General features: G+C 38.5%; 1 protein-coding gene across 1 annotated transcript in view; it reads left to right on the plus strand.

Annotated features, from left to right (window-relative positions):
• The window catches only part of LOC139442486 (protein YIPF4-like), a 178147-nt gene that overhangs the window by 49364 nt on the left and 110793 nt on the right, over positions 1-17990 (plus strand). The window contains exon 3 of the mRNA XM_071223297.1: positions 14689-14860. Coding sequence (XP_071079398.1) covers positions 14689-14860 — 172 coding nt within the window. The remainder of the gene's footprint in view (positions 1-14688; positions 14861-17990) is intronic.

Consider the following 17990-nt stretch of genomic DNA (forward strand, 5'->3'; position numbering starts at 1 on the left):
AAGTCTTGATTGCCTTAGCTCTAGGAAATTAAGCATTGTTCTCTAATCCATTGGGATTTTATTTTTTATTTTGTTGATATATTTTTAAAGAAGATAACTTTGTTTCTTGGACTAAATGATACTCTAGTATATTGTCTTGATTTCAAATGTTGTAGGTGCATATGTGTTGTTTAATGCTGCATTCAGCAATTTGAGCTATATTATTGCAGCCTTGTAATAATTGAGACTGTACAAAAGAATCCATGATTGATACTATGAGCTCCCTGCTCTCACCCTCTTGTTATGGTGGCTGTCTGGACCACCCCAGTGGATGGGAAGGTTTTCACCCTCACTTGCACCTTCTGGTTGTCATTTGTCCTTGTGAAGGGATAGTTCTGCCTCCGATGTCCCCTTGTTGGTTGATAGTTCCATCTCTGATGTCCCCTTGTTGGTTGATAGTTCCGTCTCTGATGTCCCCTTGTTAGAGGATGATGTGGCATATACAACAATTGAGACGATTGAGAAATTGTTTTGGTTCATGGTTTCTAACACCAAGATGTTGCTGAGGATGACACAGCAAAATCTTCCTTTGGATTTGCTTGGATACACACACAGAGTGGTAGCTGATGAGCATGCTCCTTCTTAGCGTCCCTCTGGTGAAAGGGCTTCACGTGACCCTAATTGTTTTTGCACACGTACCTCTCCTAGACCTTCTGGTCGTCGTTCATCACTGATTCCATCTCGTTGGGATCGTCACTCCTGAAGTCGCTCTCAATCTCTTTCGGCTTCTCCTGTTTAGATGCCTTGTCTGCTATGGATCCTGCTGTGATGGTCCCGCCTCCTACAGAGCCACTCCATACCTATTGGGATCATAGAGACCAGCTTCCTGAACTGGATCCGAGCCTTAACTCTATCCTACATTTAGTCTCAAAGGTGTTACAGCAATGTTTTGGACAATCTATGAATCCCGTTACAGTGTCCTCACAGTCCACTCCTCCTGGCTCTGATGTTCCTGTCCCTTTGCTTGTAAGACATGTACCGTGATGATGCGATTCAATGATCGTCATGAGACATATTAAAAGAAACATCAATATTAATAAATAATGAATAAAATTTACTAAAGCCCACAAGGATAATTGGAAAGGTATAGGAGCAATACAAAATTTAGACACTGCGGCCAGAGACCATATAATAGAGGGACGGCCCTCTAGCCTATGTGCTTGTACTGCGCAGCCTGTTCGGAAGCGAGCAGAAACGCGTTCACTGCAGTCATCATTGTCGCCTTTTTTCCCCCATGCAAAAGATATATTTCACAATACAAAATTACACTCATGTATTTCTTAACATTGTTAACATTACAACTGAGATTTGTTGGTGCCCTAAAGCATGTTGTTGTCACTGTATTTGATGACTGTGATCACGCTTTGTCTTTATCCGAGAGAACAAAATGGCGCACATGTAAAATCGGCAAAAGTGCAGATTTTGATTTTCAATAACGGCCTCTAATTCGCAATGAAAGTCCTTGGTTACCAATTTGTATAAAAAGGAGATATGTTAAAAATTGGCTTAGTGCCATTAACAAATTTAGGGCGGATGCGAAATTTCAGATTTTGACTCCAGAAATGGGACTAAATCTGAATTTTCCCAAAATAATGACACCACAACTCTTAATTTTCGCATGCTTTCAGCCGAATGTGTTCCTATTATCGGTCCTGAATTAAATAGTTTTACATTCATCACAATTTCCCCTTTGGATTGGTACCAAAGTTTTTGTAGGTACGATCGGTAGTTTTTTTGTATGATTTTTGGCACAAGGCCATATTTTATGTCACATATTTTAAGTTAAATTACCATATAGAAGAGGACATAACATGCATTTTCTCTGTGATTATCATCCTCATTTATTGTTTGAAACATTCTACAAAGTGACTTATATTGTATGATATTAGAATATTATTTTTGTAAGATGCATATTTTATTTACCATTGCTTTCGCCATTTCTTCGTAAGTTTTACTTTGTTTCAGTTAGGCTTCTATCACTTATCGCGCATATACTAAATACTACAATACTACATATTTGTTATCTTCTGTAGATTTTGTCTGTATTAATCATGACTACATTTAATCAATTATTTATTTTATGCCGTGAAAATATTGATTATGAGCAAAATGATCTTGGCCTAAACCCAATCATAATAATGTAAATATGATGAAGGTACTACTTACTTTGTGTATTTACACAACAATGAAAACATCATACAAAAATAAAAATCTGTTACATAAAATATTTATATTATAAAATTATCATTTGCTTTGTAAATGCCAAGAAAGAAGAAGGATTATATCGGCAGTTGTCGGGAGAGAAGTTCAAGACAACAAGGTCGATGGTGTCATTCAGTAAAATATGTAGATGGTCAATTGTCCTTTTCAATGAAAAATACATTTACATATGTCAGAGTTTGTGATGTTTTGTTTTGTTTCAATAGTAATAGTTGCATGCCTCGTTCCAGGTAAGAGTTTAAAGCTTGTTTTTCATTGATCAGATATAAATCTCGCTCCGGCAAACCCCATTATCACTGCTAGCCCCAAACTGTCATTAACCAATAACATTTGATTCTTTCGAAGCCCATTGTCGGACACATCAAGAATTCATTTAACAAAGCTCGTAGTTTAATGTGTATTTTTAATTCATTGGAACTATTAGCATTATAAAATAGTGGCGAATTTACATGAAATAAAAACATTAATATGGCGTCATTTTTTTTCTGGCTAATAGTAAAGCATTTACACCAGTCGGTGATCATGCATTTTTGCAAGTAAATCTAGTCTGGACTTATTATAAGATATGAAGTTAATCTGGAAATATATTTTGTGAACATCAGGAATATGGTAATATGTTACAAGTGTATTTACACTTCCTGAGTTCCTGTGCAATTTACCGGATCGTAGTTTTCTGTGGCGTTCGTAGTAGATTCACTGTCATTCTATTTAGACCAAGAGTCATCCGAAACCAACCCCTGGTCGAAGAGTGGCATATCTAGGTCCAAGACGAAATCGTCCCAGTGAATGAAGTCGTCCATGGCTGTGGCGAATGTAAATTGAAATGGAAGACAAACATGTTCAGCAAATAATTTGCAGCCAACTGACATGCGCTAATGAGAGATATCATAAAAAAATCTTTGTAATCCGCTAAGAGACGTCCTTTTATTGGATTGTCGCTGGTCGTAGTCGGAGAAATCTCGGCTAAGGGATTTACTCTTACCCCGGATATTATGTAATATTGTTTATGTGGTTACCAGAATGGTCAGTCGTGAATGTCTGCGCATCTATTGCGCATCTGCAGCGGTACAGGGAGGTTTAACAGCAGGGTGTCGGGGTGTATCAGTTACATGCCAGACCATAGCGCTGATGGTTTATTTTAAACTGTTGGTGAGGGCCGTCCCTCTATTATATGGTCTCTATAAGATATCTTAAGATGTGGCCAAGGATTGGTTAAAGAAACAAGTGATTTGGCAAATAAATTTACCAGCACCGCTATATATAGCGAGGAAGAAGTTTGATATTTTTACAACGAATGAAGTTCATCAGGCTGACCTCTTGTTTCTTCCCAATGATAAAGTAAGACGCAAAGCGTATAAATACGCTTTAACTGTATTGGATGTGGCTAGTCGATACAAAGAGGCTGAGCCATTAACCTCGAAAGATTCAACAGAAGTAGCTAATGCACTGAGCCGCATATATAAACGCGGACCACTAAAATGGCCCAAGCATTTTCAAGTTGATCCCGGTTATGGGATCAGTAACTAAACTGTTAACAAAGCACGATGTAAAAATCAGGCGTGGTGAAAAAGAGGCCCACCGTAGTCAAGCTATTGTTGAAAGATTTAACCGGACATTAGCAGAACGTTTGTTTGGCTATCAGTATGGGATCGAAATGAAATCGGATTGATTAAGACACGATTATCAGCTGTTGTATCAGCGCTGAATAATGAAGTAACGAAATTAATCGGAAGAAACCTTCCGATGCGATTAAAAGGAGGAGAGGCAAAGAACAAAAACTTCCGGATAGAGTAAGCTTAAGATATTTATACCAACCCGGCGAACTCGAAGGAGGCCTACGTCGTGCAACCGATCCGATTTGGTCCCTTAAGATATATAACATTATTCGGTTGGTTATGAAAGAAGGAGAGCCTATTCTTTATTATCTTAAAGATGGACTGGGCAGGGCATTTTGTACGAGAAGAGTTGCTCATAGTTCCCAACGATACAGTATTACCACCATAACCATAAGCATAGGTAGTTACACCATCCTTATCAATCCATCTCTTTGTATCTAAGGGGGTTAATGATGTCTTGTTCATTCTTATTCCATATATCCTATGATTGTAACTTCTTAAAGAGTTCATCTCGTGTTTGAACGTTCTACCGTTGAATAATGCTTCTTTATACTGTTCGTGTTTGATATGCTTTTTTACCACATAGTTCTTAAAACCCTTAGCTTTTCTTATCTCCCCATTATCGGACTTCTTTATAGAATACATCTTAGGTCTTAATCCGACATACTCCGCAATAGGGGTCCCAGCACATTCATCCTTCATCTTACCTAATACCTATTTATTTACTACGCTGTGCGATGGATTATCTTTAGGGTAATCGCTCTTGTCGTACATATCTATTTTCTGCCATATCTTTATACACATCCTCGGTTTGTATTTCCATCAACAAAGAATCTGTGTCGGTATATAACACCTCGCATCTATCGCCGTATTGCTTCTTAAGTTTGTTGTAATAAAAGTCATACATTAAGTGTTTTGACAAGTCAAGAATACTCATACCAACGTCCACCGGTCTGTTGAATTTTATGTTACTCTTCTGCATATGCAACGCGGCTAAGTCATTATCAAATATCTTGCTTCTGTTAAAAGCCGGACTGGCTATAAGTTTCCTGAGTCTTTCTTCCTCATTAGATCTGACTAATTTAACATCAACACGCTTCCTTAGATTCTCCATAGTTTTACCAAATACCGAGTTATTCATGAGCTTAAACAGATTCTTTTCGAAATCGCTGGTAGCTATCTTTCTTAAATCTGTGTTCATCCTTATATAGGGCTCCATCCAAGGGCTTTGATCAAACTTTAGAACTCTGTGTATTTTCTTAAGTTTCATACCTAACGATAGATATAACTTGAGATTTCTGTAGTGAACTATATATTTTGTCTTATCCATCAAATTTGGTACGAGTTTTTCTACGTTAGCTAACCTACTATTACCCATCAAGGAGTGTTGATATTCCGACATCCAATCTTTATTAACCATTAATCTTTCAGGAGCTAGCGGATAACTGTTATGATCTTTATGTAACGAACTTGGATATTCCAAGTTAACTTCTAGTATGTACCCTTTATTCTCATCATTATTATGGATATTATTCACATCATTATTATGGATATTATTCTCATCGACCCACTCAAAACCACCCATGTGTAAAGGTTGACTCATAGCCCATCCGTACAAATTGTTAGCGTCGAGATATAATATGTGCGTGTCGGGTTTACTCGGATCATATCCTTCCACTAATTTATTATTAGCCTTAGAATACCTTTTCGCTGCCATCGATATACCACCTCTTAATCCTTTCTCAATAAACAAGTGCATATCATAATCTGTGAGTAGTTTTAGTTCTACGCCGGTCTTCTTCAACAATGCATCCCACGATAGTCCAGGACTGGAATAGTACCATGCTAGGTCCAAGCCGTATTGTTTTAAACATGTCTTTCTAAATATCTCGAATATATCGGCGAGTAACAGTACATCGGTTTTTAAGTACAGATCGTGATAATTGCCTAAATTCTTACAACCTAATTTATCCCACACCGTCAGAGCGTGTTCATAATCGGCATCGGTTATTTTAGATTCTGTTAAGTTACTATAGAATGATTCGAGGGGTGGTAATTTAGTTTCTTCGAATCTAGACCAATCATCCATATATTCGTAAGGATATACACCTTTTCTCAGCAACAAATGACGAGTTATCTTATCGGTATAATGATTTGTTATCGCAAAGTCATCGGGATTATTCGCATTAGCTAAATTGTCCAGGGAAGATAACAGAAACTGTACGGAGTCTTCGAATCTAAGTCCATTACTTTGCTTTATTCTACATTTCCCATCCTTGTCCCTATAATGTATAGGTTTAGTCAACGAGAACAATATGTATTTTTCCATATTATTAGGAATGCATGTTAAACCGCTGTCGGTCTTTGAGATAGCTTGCATAATGAGATGTGAATCGTATCCCCTAAGGTTGTGTAACACAATGGGGATGGGTATTGTATGAGAATTCATTTTTAGTTTCAAGTTACACTCGTTATGCGCGGATCCCCGATAATTACCCGTGACGTGGCAATGATTATATTTTTTCCCTCTTTAGGCATATCAATCCTGATAGCGGTCTGTCCAACACCTCTGCAGTCTTCTTTATGCGCTTCTAATAGATCTTGTCTGCTGTACCCATGTAGGCATCTTTCGCAGAAATATTTCTTTCTAGCATGTTTTGTTTGATCGTATAGCACCCTGTTTAAACTCTTTATCCACGTATAATTTTATTTTCCATCTTTTTCGATCAAAAATGAATTGAGCGGAGCTTATCCTGTGTACAACAATTCCTGTAAAATGTCCGAAAACATTTATAGCTAAATTATTTTGCTTTTCCACCTTATCAATTTTTGATATTGGTGTAGGTTATTATTATTTTCTCATTTTTTTTATTACTCTTTCACTTATTTTGAATGTGTGAATCTTTGAATTATACCTCCCCACCCTGAAATGAGAACCGTCCTAACGTGTCCCGGTTGTCACTGTACCATCTGCACTGCACTGCACTCTCAGTTATGGCTGCCAAAGAAATTGTTAACAGTAACGGAGGAAACCAGAAGACAACCTAGTGTGATGCTGTTCAACATTAACACGTTGACTAACTGTCCCAGCTGATGTAATGTTGTTTTTTTCAAACAATTTTTATAATGTTATATTTTACTTTCATTGTCGGTTGTTTCAATGAGGAAATAGCTTAAATTGTTCCGATTCCGGTCACCATAGAACATTTCTGTAGATCTAACAGTTTCATTAACATTTCATTTGTATGCAAAAGATATGCCTTCGTTAAATCTTTTAATGTCATCATCGAAGCAGTCAGGGTTGCGGCCCAGAACGCCCCAAACATCCGATATCAAACTACCGTATTTCCTCTGTTTGACACTATACGCCGTCTATTAATTTCGCGAGAGCCCTTGACTCGGCGTGTATTAGAGACCTGTCTGGTATTAGAGACCCAGCGTGTATTAGAGGAAATATAGATATGTTTTACAGTTCATATGGGGGTGATAGATCGGCAGCCATTTTCTGTGAATCGATATGTAGGCTATCTATGTATTCATACGCACGTTTTTTTTGTGAAAAGGCTTACTATATTTGAATGGGGTTTCCGTAGCAAAAAGGAAACCTCTTTTTAACCAATCAGAATCAAGCATTCATCAATATCATGGTCGAATATCTAGTAAAGCGATCAATTCAGCTCTTCTCATTCGAGAATAACCTCTCAGCCCACAGTTTCTCGCTTGAGCTTTGAGTTCTCTAACAGTCTGGGGTTTGTTGTATGTCAAACCAATAAGATAATCAATTCAGCTTTTCTCATTCGAGAATATCCATGTAGACCACTTTGCTTTGCCATAGCCTTCAACTCTCTGACAAAAACCGTTGTGGTTGAATGGTATATGCAAAATGAGACAAATGTCTAATTGGTTGTTTTTCATATATCTAAATACGTATTCTCCCCAACCTATTCCTCTCATTGATGTAATCTCTCTTCCTAGCATAAATAATCTGGTTCCTGACCCTATCAGCACCGTGTTCCTTACATAAACAATAACGACCTTTGACCCCTATCCCGCATACAGAACACGTATAGTTTATGTTTCCGTGCCTGATGTAATAATTGTGTATGCCGCAGTAAATTTCAACACAGCGTCGGTTACATAGAGTTTTTTTCCCCATGAGTGTGAATCTGCAATGATTCATGGTTTTTACATTCATCATATTATTTGTCTAAATGCAAATCACATCTACGCTATTGATTAGGCAGTCAGCCAACGCTATTTATAGATTAGCTGTCACTCTGACGCCCCTAACTAGGTAATGGTTTATGCATAGCCACAGCTGTCACTCTGGCTTATGCGTAGTTATTATGGTATAGCTGAAAATCAATACAGCAGTCAATCCCAACATGATAAATTTTACCTCGCGGTCTTTCTGAGCCTCTGACGGTGTATAAAACTGACTCATTGTTGGTCTCGGTATTGGGTCAATTTTTTTCCCATAAACGAGGAAGTATTCGTGCATGGCAGATTCGACATCCTTAAACGTTTGAATTGAATGTCCTTCCTTACGCATTTCTTCATGAATAAAATCTAATCTCTTCATTCTCTGCCGCGTATATTGTGACTGAGCTGCTTGGAGTTGTTCCATTGCTTCGTTATGTCGTTTACGCTCCTCTTCAACTTCTTTAGCGTTTGATTCCCTCATACTAGAAAATTAATAATTGCTCCCCGAAAAAGCTAGAGCATTAACAATAGCTCCACCGACCATCATCGCAATTGTTGCCATATGTTTAATAATATAAAATATTCAAATGTTTAATTACTTCATTATGTCTTCCAGGATAAGTCCTTGTTTGATGAGCATATCCTTCGTTGCCATTGCTAATCCAATATCCAGAACCATCATTGGTATATCATAACTATTAAAATCTAGCTTGGGAAGTGTGGCTTTAGTAATCATTTTAGCCAATGGCCATGCCGGTGACCACCGCTGTATGATACGTTGCGTTTACCAACATTTTACCGTCTGTAACTGGAGTAGTCATGCTTCTTATAGCATTATATGGGGGCTAACCTCTAATTGAACTTGTTTGCATTGGGCGTGACGTTTTCTCTTCTCCGGTCTTATAAAAGAACCATACAGCCGCTATACCAGCAACTCCTACTAGTGCCCATGTTTTAATCGGATTAATATTTGAATTATTTATTAATTTCGCTTTCCTCGCCAGTCCTCCCTTCCTTCCTGCAGCTATTTTTGGGGGGTTCTTAGTAACTCTGGGTTGTTTTTGTGTTTGTGGTGCAATCGCTGGTGGTGGTTCCTCATTCACTAGTTGTTCCTCGTTCACATGTTGTTGCATTTCCGCAATCTGATGTGCATCCTCGTTCACAATCTGTTGTGGTGTCACCTGTTGAGTCTCCATTATTTATTTGAACTTTGTTCTTTATATTATTAAGTGGGCACGTATGTTTAAATTGACAATACCTAGCCGTTATTAAAGCTGTGGTGAGTGGAGCTAAGAACATTCCGTATCTATGATAAAACTCACAGCTCACTGAGCTTATAGCGTGTTCGATGAATGGGTCTTTCTCGAGAGATTCGCATAAATACATGCGATGTTCTGCCGGGATAGGGAGAAACGTACTAGCTACGACTGTGTATAGTTGTAATATAGCCGACCCTATCATTTTAGTCATGGTAGCTCCCAGTCTAGACTCGTAACGCGCGTACAGTTTTTTAATCTCTTCGTCGGTCATGTTATCAATTTTTTCGATGGTATAATTTTCCCCCAAATATTGGGAACATTTTCCACCGGCTACCAAAGTCATGAGTCTTTCTCTATGTTTATCTAAAGATTTATTATCCCCCGCCGCGCGAAAGCGCGAAGCGGGGGATATAGTATTCACGACCGTCCGTACGTCCGTCCGTACGTCCCACCTGTTTGTTGCCGCGATATCTCAAGAACTAAACACTGGATTGTCTTCATATTTGGAACTATGGTGTATATACAGACTCCGCAGACACCAGTCGGTTTTGGTGACCTTGACCCCATTTTCAAGGTCACAGCAGGCATATCTGCTTTTGGAGTTGGAAAACGGTGTTGCCGCAATATCTCAAGAACTAATCTCTGGAATGTCTTCATATTTGGAACTATGGTGTATATACAGACTCCCCAGACACCAGTCGGTTTTGGTGACCTTGACCCCATTTTCAAGGTCACAGCAGGCATATCTGCTTTTGGAGTTGGAAAACGGTGTTGCCGCAATATCTCAAGAACTAATCTCTGGATTGTCTTCATATTTGGAACTATGGTGTATATACAGACTCCGCAGACACCAGTTGGTTTTAGTGACCTTGACCCCATTTTCAAGGTCACAGCAGGCATATCTGCTTTTGGAGTTGGAAAACGGTGTTGCCGCAATATCTCAAGAACTAATCTCTGGAATGTCTTCATATTTGGAACTATGGTGTATATACAGACTCCGCAGACACCAGTCGGTTTTGGTGACCTTGATCCCATTTTCAAGGTCACAGCAGACAAATCTGCTTTTAGAGTTGGAAAACGGTGTTGCCGCGATATCTCAAGAACTAAACACTGGATTGTCTTCATATTTGGAACTATGGTGTATATACAGACTCTGCAGACACCAGTCGGTTTTGGTCACCTTGATCCCATTTTCAAGGTCACAGCAGGCAAATCTGCTTTTGGAGTTGGAAAACAGTGTTGCCGCGATATCTCAAGAACTAATCGCTGGATTGTCTTCATATTTGGAAGTATAGTGTATATACAGACACCGCATACCCCTGTCAGATTTGGTGACCTTGACCCCATTTTCAAGGTCACAGCAGGCAAATCTGTTTTTGGAGTTGGAAAACGGTGTTGCCGCAATATCTCAAGAACTAATCTCTGGAATGTCTTCATATTTGGAACTATGGTGTATATACAGACTCCGCAGACACCAGTTGGTTTTAGTGACCTTGACCCCATTTTCAAGGTCACAGCAGGCATATCTGCTTTTGGAGTTGGAAAACGGTGTTGCCGCAATATCTCAAGAACTAATCTCTGGAATGTCTTCATATTTGGAACTATGGTGTATATACAGACTCCGCAGACACCAGTTGGTTTTAGTGACCTTGACCCCATTTTCAAGGTCACAGCAGGCATATCTGCTTTTGGAGTTGGAAAACGGTGTTGCCGCAATATCTCAAGAACTAATCTCTGGAATGTCTTCATATTTGGAACTATGGTGTATATACAGACTCCGCAGACACCAGTCGGTTTTGGTGACCTTGACCCCATTTTCAAGGTCACAGCAGGCATATCTGCTTTTGGAGTTGGAAAACGGTGTTGCCGCAATATCTCAAGAACTAATCTCTGGAATGTCTTCATATTTGGAACTATGGTGTATATACAGACTCCGCAGACACCAGTCGGTTTTGGTGACCTTGACCCCATTTTCAAGGTCACAGCAGGCATATCTGCTTTTGGAGTTGGAAAACGGTGTTGCCGCAATATCTCAAGAACTAATCTCTGGATTGTCTTCATATTTGGAAGTATAGTGTATATACAGACTCCGCAGACACCAGTTGGTTTAAGAGACCTTGACCCCATTTTCAAGGTCACAGCAGGCATATCTGCTTTTGGAGTTGGAAAACGGTGTTGCCGCAATATCTCAAGAACTAATCTCTGGAATGTCTTCATATTTGGAACTATGGTGTATATACAGACTCCGCAGACACCAGTCGGTTTTGGTGACCTTGACCCCATTTTCAAGGTCACAGCAGGCATATCTGCTTTTGGAGTTGGAAAACGGTGTTGCCACAATATCTCAAGAACTAATCGCTGGATTGTCTTCATATTTGGTACTATGGTGTACAGGCGGGGGATATTTCGTCACTCTGTGACAAATACTTGTCTGTAACTACTTCAGCATCTGCATCAGATTCTTTGAGCATTTGTTTGATGAGTTCGTCGCATTCCATAATGTAATACCTAAGGAGATATTTAAGTCTAACATAATATAATATGGCATATCCAATACATCCCGTAATAATGAACTGTTGCGAAAGAGTGATGATTTCGAACCATATTATGTCATATTAACCGCTAATGTTCAATTTGCTACATTTTGCTATAATTTTCCTATAATTTTGCTACATTTTGCTACATTTTGCTCAGCAATTGCATAAGCAGCTGGTTGATCGGTTTTTAATATGAGTTTACAGTGCTTCGTTGCCGCTAACAGTTTTATGACTTTATCTCGTTCGAGCTTGGTATAAATAACATCATTTTCGCGTAAACATTCCTCGAATGAATCTCGATCTTTGCAATGAAACAGGGCTACCCATTTGGTTTGCTCACTGAGATCTTTCAGGACAGAGTTATATTTTTGAGTAAGTACCATAACGCTATGTTGAGTATGCCGTCCGGAGAATGCTAAATACGAAAGCGTATCTTTCTTTTTTGTTAATTCTTTACTCGCGCTGCAGTCGTCTGTTACGAAAAGGGTTGATTCTCCTTTGTATTTTTCGTGACATACTCGTAAAGAGTCTTGTAAACGATCGCCCGGATCGACTCTGTGTACCCCGTCGTCATTCATTACCCAATCTCTCGATAGGTATGTTTTATTAACGCTTAAAGTCGGGCACAGAATAATAATATGATCGAAAACGTCCTGATAATGACTTTGTAATATATGTATAATAAAAGCTGTTTTTCCACAGCCTGTTTGCCCGCATATGATAGCGCAGTGCGGATCTTTAGTTAAAAGATTATTAATAGATTGCTTGCACGAATCGCCCATTCTGTATATTAAGTTGCGCATCCATAATCACGTACAAATATATGTTTAATTTACCAGCCGTTTCCTGGATCTTCGTTATCTGTATGGTGACACCCTCGCTAGCATTTTCTATTCTCCTCCCACCGCCGTGTTTTGGTCATCGTCCGTTGTTCGCATGTCGAGCCATAGCGCGTACTTCGTGTTGAGGTATTCACCCATCGATACACTCCCGAGAGACAGATCTTTCACGACTGCAATAACTTCTGGGCTTCATTTTATAGAAGGAAGTTTTTTAATCTCATCCCACTGGTGATACGCTAGCATTCCTTGGCTATATAGTTGATTAGGAACGCCCTCGATAGTCAATTCTACTTTTGTAATCTTGGGATTGTAGAACTTCTCGGTATTTCTTTTAAACGCATCAGAGGGGTCCTCAAACAACATTAAAATACCCTTCAACGATCTCGTGGGGATGTTTAGATTGGTATTCCACATCGTATCTTTTTTGTCCCTCGTGATCTTTTGGTGTCGCAGCACGCGATCGTATAAAAAAATGGCTAAACTTCCGGTATAATGGTTACAAATTTGTCTGGCTAATTCGGGATCCGTTATCATATCGTACTCCAGCGAGATATTGTCAATGGAATAGCTAGCATCTTCAGCAGCTCTGATTACTCTACCGTAGTCATTAAAAGTGAGTTCGTATTCTAACCTATCGCCTAGGGATGCTTGATAAAAGGGCATGTGGGAATCTAGTAATTCAAAGTCTAGTGGAACATAGAATCGGTTACCTAATGCGTCAGCAACGGCCTTATCTTTTACGACGGTATCATCACCATTATCAGCGCCCACGCGCAGTCTCAATGTGTTCTTATTACAAATACCTTGGTACTGTAAGTTTTCCCGCTCTTTATCCGTTCTCCAGAGATCCATGTAACAATAGTATACATCGCTATCGTCGATACTCAAAACCTCATTACCGCTAATTTAGGACAAAATTCAAGTGAAAAAAATGTGAGAGGCTTTTTTTTTTTTACCTCACTTTTGAAATGAGTTTGAAATCCGTAAACCAAGAATTAAAAAAAGTGTCGCCTAATGCCATATTTCATTTTCCCATGCAAAAATATTACAAACAGATCACGGCTGCATGGCTCCATTTGACTGATATATAAAACACTCACTTCACACTGCTAACAACATCAGTCTTGTCCTGAGTTGGGCTGCCCCTTCATGGGACTGTAGTAGTGTGGTTATAATTTATTGATGGCCTTACACATTTAGAACAGTTTGGAAATGAGCTTGTGTGCATCATTCGACAAAGTAATGAACTGACATTTTTCTTGCAACCTGCAATGAATGCTAGTTATGGAGAGTATTTGATTTCTTAATCTAAAGGTTTGTTATAATGTTGGATGAAATCAGACAAATATAAAAAGTGAAATCGCACATTTTGAAAATAATAAATATTTCAAATTCATCCCATCACTTAAATACATTCTCATATTGACATTTTAAGGTACTTACTTTAATTGGTAAAAGTGAAAGCCACTTGTTTGTTAAAACGGCATTATTTTACTGGCAAAATTGGTTGTTGTTTTTTGTTCAAAGACATTATCCATAACAGTTTCTGACATTGTGAGCAGAATAAAGCTTTCACAAGGTCAAAACAACACTATATTGTTCCAGTTCAAATTGACAAGGTCAAAAGTCAGTAAACTGTTGGTGATTATCCATAAATAAATATTAACATTTGATAAACTATCAGCATGAACCCTTTTTGAAAGGACATGTCATTAAACCAGTTGTACTCATAACTTTATTGAAGACTTATGGTAACTAGAGGCATAGGCTTTTCTGTTTCTGCATTGGGCATCATGTGTTTTCCCAAACAGAAAGTGATGCTATTCATCCTGCAATAACACTGTGTCAGTGACTGTAAACATGTGTTGTTGAATAGTAGTACATAATCAGGTGAGCTACAGGGCAGTGACACCACTTTTCCATAACTTCAATGTTGTATTTTTCATTTCTGTTTGAATATATTTGGTTTCAGTGAAGAATTGGATATAGACTTGAAAGACATCTACTACAAACTGCGATGTGTTCTCTTTCCTATTCCACAACTTGGATTCAATAGGCATATTGTGAGAGAGAGCCCTGACTTCTGGGGTCCACTACTTGTTGTACTTCTCTACTCAGTAATATCGCTCTATGGACAATTCAAGGTAAGAAAGAGTATTATTGACCAGTAGATTTTTGTGTGTGCAGCATCTGGCATCATTTTGCTAGTATCACCTGCTGACAGTCCAAACAACATTCTGCGAAATCCTTTCCAAATGTTATCCCCCTGGCATACAATGCAGGTTGATATAGTCATCATCTGGTCCATCCATCTGTCCTATTTCGTTTCTGGAGCATAACTTGAAAACCGTAAAAGTTTTCATCCAAACTTGGTGCATGTAGTAACCAGGGGCTGAAGTGGTGCCTTTTGCTATTGTGAGGGCTGGGGATATTTGTATCTTTTGATGACTGTTTTTTCCATTTTTTGTATTTCTTTTTTTGATGACACTGCAGCCATGTTACTTCCCAAAAAACCTGTAATTCTGAATATAAATTTTTAACATTTAAATGTATAAAGATAAGCTGAGTGTTAGGTCAATTGATCGCAGGCATCTCAAACAATCACACAGTCGAACCTTGTTGTGTGAAACCAGTAGGGATCTGGAAAAAACATTCCAGTTATCTGGGGTTTGAGATCATTAAGGTTGGGATGCAACAGTAGATTTCAAGCCATATGTATATTTCTGGGCAAGGTGCTGGTTGCGGCAACGCAGGCGTATCATTGACATCACTGTTCCCATCTGGATTGATGTCATATCTGGAATAATAGATTCACTGACATTACCTTAAACCTGCAACTGCACTATAAATAGCTTGAGATTTCAGGAGATCCCACAAATATGGAGTGGCAGTTTGAAACCTCTCCACTTGGGACATAGGAAAACTTCTAGCGTGTTTACTAAACTAATCTGGATGCTTCTTGTTGTAAAAGATGTAGTTGTGACAGTGTGAATGTGATCTTTTATTAATGACAAACACACAGTTTTGTAGCTTTTGATAAAAAAAATTATCTTCCCAAAACATGCCTTAGGTTCTCGCAGTCATGAGTTTACTGATCCAACACAGAAAGGCACAGTCTTGTAAAATTTTAGACAAAGTTGAAATTCCTGAGTGAAACTTTTTTACTTTGCGTACAATTTTTAAAATACAAAAAGGGATCACTTTCAAGTTTTGTCCACACCAATCCTTAATCTGCTGCTATGTTTAATATCCGTTTCTTCAAGTCTGAGTATCTACGATCTCTCCATACACTTCGTCTATTTAGCTCAGTCCTGAAGTATTGGTAGCACTGTTTTTGAATCGACGAATTTCTGCCACATGGTGGCCACACCATTCCCCAACTACTATTGCCTGTACTATGTCGCTCAAGGTTGACAATAGCAGTGTGAACAGACATATTCGCCTGTTTCTGATTCCATGATGAAATCGAGCTGTGACACTGATTCACTCATCCCAAAAATCGGCACTGAATTTGTCAAAGTTTCCGTTCCACTTGCAAGGGCGGGAAGAGAGGCGCCATCTTGTTTATTCGAGTTGGCGGTCGGAATGATGTAATCTTGAATTGGAACTTTATCCTCAATAAAGTCACCAATGTCATGATCGAAATGACCAAAGCCTCCCTGATGACCTCTAACAACTCTCTGTAAAATTAAGTGTCACATGCAAACGTTGTGTTGCTCATATTGAAGAAAAGCGAACTTGCAATGTTCTTGACAGTTGTAAACTCGGATGCGCTCATGGGGCGTGGCTGCTGGAAGATCATGGGGAAAACAAAAAGTTTTAGAAATAAATAAAAGAAGTCTGCAGTGCAATCAAAAAGTACCATGAACAGGATGTTTTTAAATTATAGTATTCACGAAAACATTTCTTTTTTAAAAGTGCAAATTAATTTATTAATTCATGCCAAGGTCGTAACCCTGATCACGTGGGTGGGTATTTCAAAGGAATCTATGATAATGCTGTGAATGAGGCTGTGTGTATTACATTGTTAAAATCAACTGACCAGGAAGATTGTCGAGGCATTGACATTATGACACATGCTCGTCATCGATGGAGAAAAAATGTATCTGAGAAAAACATTGTTGCTTTGAGCTTTAAGACCAAACATGTGTTCTTGCCGAAGTAGTTTACAAGAGATGATCTGTGTAGCCAGCGACCTGAATAATCTTGATGAAAATAAAGTTGAAATCCATATTCCATCACATGACAGAATTAATGTTATTAAATATTTATCTGAACATCATTTCGAAGTATGTGAGGCTGTCCGTGTGAAATGATATGAAGTTTTCGCGTTTAACTTTTTCCTGCCGCTGAGGAAAATATGCACCGATGTAATCTACCATTGCACAGTCATAAAAGAAACAAGTTAACTTTATCTTTCTTCAGTTGTACGATACAAATTTATTTCTCAAGCAAAGCGAATCGATCCATATCATAAATTAATTTGACCCGTGAAGATCCAGGGTAGAATAGGTCTTCAGCAACCTATGCTTGCCATAAAAGGCGATTATGCTTGTCGTAAGAGGTTACCTACGGGATCAGGTGGTCAGGCACGCTGACTTGGTTGATGCATTTCATCGTATCCCAATTATGTGGATCGATGCTCAAGATGTCAATCGCTGGATTGTCTGGTCCAGACTCGATTATTTACAGATCACTGTCATATAGCTGGAAAATTGCTTAGTGTGGTGTTAAATAGCAAACAAACAATCATAAATTTTTGTTTTAAAGTGTCATGAAATTTACACAATTATTTTAATAAATGATGTACAGTCAAGTCCCGTTAATCCGACATCGATGGTTGCATATGATTATGTCATTTAACAAGTATGTCGGATAAACGAAATTTAGTAGTATCAACGTTCGTGATCCAAAATTGGACAACTACGCGATAGATAAGGATTCAAACATGTAATAAAAAATATATTCAAATTGTTATGTAACATTGTTGGCGGAATATGTTTTCTAATCATGCAACCACTAAAGTTTAACACAAAACAATTGTTACGGACTGTATGACCTATTCAAAATACTTTAAAAAGCATAGTCTGGAATGGAAGTCGCAACTTTGAAACTGGTACCCAAAGCTTAAGAAAGCTGCTTTCTAAGTGGCTAACGTCGACTTCCTGTTGGTCATTTCATTGGTAGGTCATAGTTTGCAAAAGGTTGTTCTGATGTGACCACCTGTAATGGGATGTCCTCGGCGATAGCGAGAACTTGTATCTGCTTCTTTCA

The sequence above is a fragment of the Haliotis cracherodii genome, unplaced genomic scaffold, assembly GCF_022045235.1.
Source record: "Haliotis cracherodii isolate W230 unplaced genomic scaffold, xgHalCrac1.p SCAF_5, whole genome shotgun sequence".
Lineage (NCBI taxonomy): Eukaryota > Metazoa > Mollusca > Gastropoda > Lepetellida > Haliotidae > Haliotis > Haliotis cracherodii.